Source organism: Lepus europaeus, chromosome 10 (assembly GCF_033115175.1).
Source record: "Lepus europaeus isolate LE1 chromosome 10, mLepTim1.pri, whole genome shotgun sequence".
NCBI lineage: Eukaryota > Metazoa > Chordata > Mammalia > Lagomorpha > Leporidae > Lepus > Lepus europaeus.
This window is the reverse complement of record NC_084836.1, coordinates 26583396-26589395: the sequence shown is the minus strand read 5'-3', so window position 1 is coordinate 26589395 and position 6000 is coordinate 26583396. Positions and strand designations below refer to the sequence as shown.

At 61.9% G+C, this 6000-nt stretch overlaps 1 protein-coding gene across 2 annotated transcripts in view; it reads left to right on the top strand.

Moving 5' to 3' along the window:
* Positions 1-1903: 1903 nt before the first annotated feature.
* Positions 1904-6000, top strand: part of PLXNC1 (plexin C1) — a 157414-nt gene continuing 153317 nt past the window's right edge. For both annotated transcript variants that reach the window (XM_062203121.1, XM_062203120.1), the window contains exon 1: positions 1904-2986. In XM_062203121.1, the coding sequence (XP_062059105.1) occupies positions 1904-2986 (1083 nt within the window). The remainder of the gene's footprint in view (positions 2987-6000) is intronic.

Genomic DNA, 6000 nt, shown 5'->3' with positions numbered 1-6000 from the left:
CTTGTGCAGGGAGCAGAAGCCTGCTCACCCTGTGACTCCTGCCACGCTCCGGCTCCGAAACAGATCCAACCTACAACTAGGAACCCTGGAGGGAGGGAATAAGGGGAGAGCAGCCAACTGCCCTCCCTGGGGCCGCTGGCCTGGAAGTAGCCCGAGAGGGACCAGAGATGGTTTCCCCAGGACCTAGAGGACTCCCGGGGGCCCCCTGCCCTACCAGCCACACTGTAAGGTGCTGGCGGGGGCACCAGCAGCCTCCTGGCCCTGGGAGGTCTTTGTGTGCTCCCTGGGAAGGCCCCTTCTCAGAAACCACTTCCCCAGGGGGCAGTGGAAACTCTCGGTGGCTTTGGGGACAAGCCGGCTGAGATGAGGGGTGAGGGGCTCCAGAGGAAAGAAGCGGGAAGTGAGGAGATGGCAGGAAAGCCTCCGGGGAAGTAGGGGTACCTGGCTCTGGGATTGCAAGGCCGGGCTGGGCAGGTGGGAGCCTTGGACTTGGGGAACTTTGCAGTGCAGAGCTAAGATCTCTGAGGAGCAGTGTGATGGCTACAGGTGGCACTTGACTCCAGCCTCATGTCCAAGAGGCCCGGTGCTCAGGCAGGCTTCAGATCTCGGCTGTTGCCTATCTACCAGCATGTTCCACAGCCTCGCCATCATAGTTCTTGACTGCTACGTAGAGCTGCCAATAACAGCTCCTAATTAATACGGTCGTTATGAGTCTTAAATGAGTTTTAATCGGTGCGGTGAACTGAGAACAGCACCTGGCACCTAGTTAGTGCTCACTTAAGGGGTAGCTCCGATCCCTAAGGTTAGCTGAGGAGCAGAACTTTCTCAGCGCAGGGTTTGAGCGTCTGGGCCCCGTTGCCTAGGGAGATGACAGGACCTTTGCAAAGATGGGCGCTCTGGCCTCGGGGAGCATCCAGAACGAGCGTGCTGCGCCTGCCTCTCTCACCTCGCGCCTCTGACCCGCCACGGGGGCGCCTCGGCCCCGGAGCCTGCAGCCCGGCCGCGTCTCCTGCGCGCTTCCCTCCCGCCGTTACACACCTGTCAGCCACCCCCCGCAGCCTCCGCATGGCTGGAGCCCCGGGCCTCGGCTGCCAACCCTCCACACTCCTAGGTCCGCGCTTCCCTTTCAATCCCCCCCCCCCCAACCCCGCTCCCCGGCAACTGTCATCAACAAAACCCGGGCGTTGGAGCAGCCCCGCGGGCGGCCGAGCGCGGGAGCCCGCTCGCTCGGTGCGCCGCCAGCGCGCCCCGGGAGCCCCGGGCGAGCCAAGGGGCGATGGTGGCGGCCGCAGCGGCCGCGGCAGGCGGCTCAGCTTTGTTAGGCACAGATGAAAGAGGCCACCTACACAGTAACCCAAATTACGAGACCTCCCTCCTCCCGATCGCACCGAATCAAGAGGGGAGGGGAGATGGGCGTGGAGGGAGGGCGGGCGCGCGGGAGGCGGAGGGCGGAGGAGGAAGAGGATGAGGAAGGGGCCAGTTGCATCCCACTTTCACAATGGGAAAGTGAAACGCACAAGCGCACCCAACCTCTCCAGCCCTCCCCGCCCGCCGCGCTCCCCTCCGCGCGTCCCCTCCCTTTCCCCTCCGCGCCTCCCCGCGAGCGCCGGCGCTGCACAGAGGAACTCTCCGGCGAAGGAGGGCGAGGAGGAAGCGGCGCTGGAGCGCGCAGGGCTTGCCGCCGCCGCCGCCGCCGCCGCCGCCGCACAGGCTGCCGGAGCGAGCCCGCCGCGCGCCGCCCTGCCCGCTCTCCTTCCCCGGCGAGCCGCGGGGATGGGGCGGCCGCGGGAGCCGGAGCGCGCGCAAGAGCCGCCGCCGCCGCCGCCTGCGTCTCGGTCTCCGCGCGCCTGAGCCGCCGCCGTCTCCGCCGCGCGCCCTGCCCGGGGGCGGCCCCCGCAGCCCCATGGAGGTCTCCCGGAGGAAGGCGCCGCTGCCGCCGCCACCGCCGCGCCCCCCGCGCCCCGCCGCGTCGCTGCTCTTGCTCGCCTATCTGCTGGCGCTGGCGGCGGCGGCGCCCGCCCCGGGCGCGGGCGAGCCCGTGTGGCGCTCCGAGCAAGCCATCGGAGCCATCGCGGCGAGCAGGGCGGACGGCGTGTTCGTGGCGAGCGGCAGCTGCCTGGACCAGCTGGACTACAGCCTGCAGCACCGGCTCTCGCGCCTGTACCGGGACCAGGCGGGCAACTGCACGGAGCCCGTCCCGCTGGCGCCCCCCGCGCGGCCCCGGCCCGGGAGCAGCTTCAGCAAGCTGCTGCTGCCCTACCGCGAGGGGGCGGCGGGCCCCGGGGGGCTGCTGCTCACCGGCTGGACCTTCGACCGCGGCGCCTGCGAGGTGCGGCCCCTGGGCAACCTGAGCCGCAGCTCGCTGCGCAACGGCACCGAGGTGGTGTCGTGTCACCCGCAGGGCTCGACGGCCGGCGTGGTGTATCGCGCGGGCCACAGGAACCGCTGGTACCTGGCGGTGGCCGCCACCTACGTCCTGCCCGAGCCCGAGACCGCGAGCCGCTGCAACCCTGCGGCGTCCGACCGCGACACGGCCATCGCGCTCAAGGACACGGAGGGGCGCAGCCTGGCCACCGAGGAGCTGGGCCGCCTGAAGCTGCGCGAGGGCGCGGGCAGCCTGCACTTCGTGGACGCCTTTCTGTGGAACGGCAGCGTCTACTTCCCCTACTACCCCTACAACTACACGAGCGGCGCGGCCACCGGCTGGCCCAGCATGGCGCGCATCGCGCAGAGCGCCGAGGTGCAGTTCCAGGGCCAGGCGGCCCTCGACTGCGGCCACGGCCACCCCGACGGCCGCCGCCTGCTCCTCTCCTCCAGCCTGGTGGAGGCCCTGGACGTGTGGGCGGGCGTGTTCAGCGCGGCCACCGGAGAGGGCCAGGAGAGGCGCTCCCCCGCCACCACGGCGCTCTGCCTCTTCAGGATGAGTGAGATCCAGGCGCGCGCCAAGAGCTGCAGCTGGGACTTCCAGACGAGCGAGCACAACTGCGTAAGTCCCGGCCGCGTGGGGGTGGGCTGCGGGAAGACCCGCTAGCCGTTTGCCAGGCTCAGGTTCACCCCCGCCCGCTGCGCCGCCTTGGAGGTTCCCGGACGGCTCCGCTCTGATGCGCAGTCCGATGTCCCCAAAGGGAGCGTGCACAAAAGAGGGGGTTGGGGAGGGAGGGAGGTTGGAGTTGGGCTCAAAACTCCAGTGGCTGCATCCCATCTTTATCCGTCCAAACGTGGAGGATCCGCTGGGGCCGAGTCACCCTCCACCTCCGCCCTCCGAAGCCCCTCTGGGCTCTCCGGGCTCCTGGCTGCCCCTTCTGGGGTCTCAACAGGCAAGGTGGGCTACACTGAGCCCTCGGCAGAGAAGCCATTGAACCTCAGGGCTCGCTGCCACACCCCAGCCTTTGTGCCCCCCCCCCCAACTCCTCCCGCCGGCCACACAGGTGGTGTGTGTAGGGGGGAAGAGTTGGGAGGCTGCTCCCAGACCCCTGCCCACCCATCCCTCAGCCAGGGGGCGGGGTTGCGGCTCGGTTGCGGCTCGCGCTGTGGTCCCCACGCTGGAAAAGCGGCGGGGAGGCGCCTTTGTGGGTGAAAGCCTCACCCGGGAGGGCAGGGGTGGGGGGGCCAAGGGAAAGTGTTGGGGTACCACAGGCAATTTCTGGGCTCGGTAGCGGGGCGCAGAGGCACCACCCTGGGGTTGTGCCTGAAGCAGCCAAGCGACCCGGGATTCTCCCAGGGCAGCCGCAGCTTGAATCTTGAGCTTGGCATTTCTTCGACTGGAAAATAAAGCGGCAGTTCAAGAGGGTCCGGTTGATGGGGATTAGGGAGCCATTGTGCACTTCTGCGGAGGCCCTTGCTCTTCCAAGGCTGCTGGCACGCTCACTCCACATATGGCTCCTGAGAGAGGAGCCTGCTGAGAGCCTCCTTTATAAGTGGACGGAAATCAAAGAGCAGAAATGAATGGCTACAGGTGTTGCCATTGTTTTGGTTTAGAGGGAGTCGGAGAGGAAGGGGCGAACTCGCTGCCGGGAAGATGTGTTATTGGTCCATTTGTTGTGCACTCCTGGGGTCCAGGGCAGTGTTGGCTCCAGGTTACATGAATGTGTGTGTGTATGTGTGTGTGTGTAGAAAGGCACCCCAGCTCCACCACTCCTTTTCTGGAAAGCACAACATAAGCAAATACCCTGCCTGTCATCCTGGGAGAAAGAGAGGCAGCGAGGGCTTTGGCAAGGCTCTTTGGCATGGTCAGCGACTTCTGCCCCCTTTGCCTGTCTGCCGTGGGCTGGGACACACACGGAGCACCGTCATTTCACTGCTGCTGTAGTTTTCAGAAACGTACAAGTCACACATGCTGCCCCTAAATGACTTGGTCCTGCCGTACATGTATACTTTAATGTCCGTCTTTAGTAGCTCTTTCTAATCTCATGGTTCCAGTTTGGCAGTCATTGCCTTCTACTTCTCTGTTGAAAGACTTGAAAGTAGCCCCCCATGTGCCCTAGGCACACTCCGCCTCTGGGGTAGGTGACAAGACAGCGCAGAGGCCCTCAGCAGGTAGTAAGGATGGAAGTCCAAGCTGTGCCATCTGCCAGCGGTGTTGATGTGTGGAGCCAAAACCTTCCTCTGTCCTGCTCCTCTACATCTACCTATGGGGGCCTGGAGGACTCAGTTCCCTTCCAAACCCAGCAGGCAGTTTGGATGCGCCCAGAATCCCGGGTTTGGCTCCATAAGCTGTTCCTGCTTGTGCTGGGGCAGGACAGGTTGCAGCGCTGTCGATCCAGTGTCGCTGGAGCTGCTGGGCAAGAGGTGCCCTGAATCTGGAATTGGAGAAATAAATAAATAATTAAAATGGGTCCTTCTGCAGCGTTCTGGCCAGTGTTATTTATAGAGAGCTCCCAGTGTGCTTGGAGACGTGTGTTCTGAACGAGAGGGTCTCTACCCCCTGAGTTTGCCATCCAAGTTAAATAATATACTCTGGTTCAAACAATAGCATGTCATGGCTGCACAGGTGGGAGCTCGAGTTCTGCAGGGTTTGTTTTTTTTTTTAAGTAAATTCCTTGCTGTTAGTGTGCATTAAAAAGCCTTAATGGAATTGAATTTCAAGAGCAGTTTGAATGAAAGAAAAGGTGGTAGTTTGAATGCAAAAGCTGACAGTTTTCTAACCTATTGACTAGGGAGTTCAGATACGTAATTCAACAAATATTTATTTGATGGCTTCCCGAGTGTCAGCAACAGCTCTGTGCTGGTGCCGCTGAAAGGACAATAGCAGGTTGCAACCCCATGTAATGGGGTCATGGGATCGGTGTGCCCCGGGTTGTCACTCAGAAGAATGATGTCATTTGATTGCGTTTGTTCTGCATTTTATTTCCAGGTCTTGCATGTGTGTTTGAAATGCATGCTGAACTCTAGGTGCACACACCAGGACTCGGGCTTGGAACACTAGATGGGGGCTCAGTAGTTTCCTTCGGAACAGACGCGCTGATGTTAGCTGTAGTCCACAGGCAGCCAGGCACAAGTGGCTGGATGTGCCCGCTTTTCCCTCTGCTTGCTGGCTCTCTCGTGTTTTCCATCTCCGATCAACCATGGGCAGAAAAGTGACAGAGCCCACTGGGTTGTGTTTTCCCACCTCCTGGTTCTGGCCTTGTCTCCCATTGGCTCAGTCTCCTCTTCAGCTTTTCCAAGATGAATTTATGAGAGGCTCATGCAAGGAGAGTGTCTTCAGCTGTTTGCACACTGGGCCATTACTTTTTGTGCCTTGTCACCAACTTTGGATCCGCTTTGGCAACTGTAGCTTGCAGCTCATAAATGTGTCTGCAGCTGATTTGGGTACTCACCTCTCTAGTAATCCTAGTGAATATTTTTTAAAAGATTTATTTATTGATGTATTTATTTGGTAGAGTTAGAGAAAAGGAAAGACAGAGAGAGATCTTCCATCTGCTGGTTCACTCCCCAGATGGTCCCTTTGGCCAAGGCTGGGCCAGGCCAAAGCCAGAAGCCAGGGGCTTCTTTCAGGTCTCC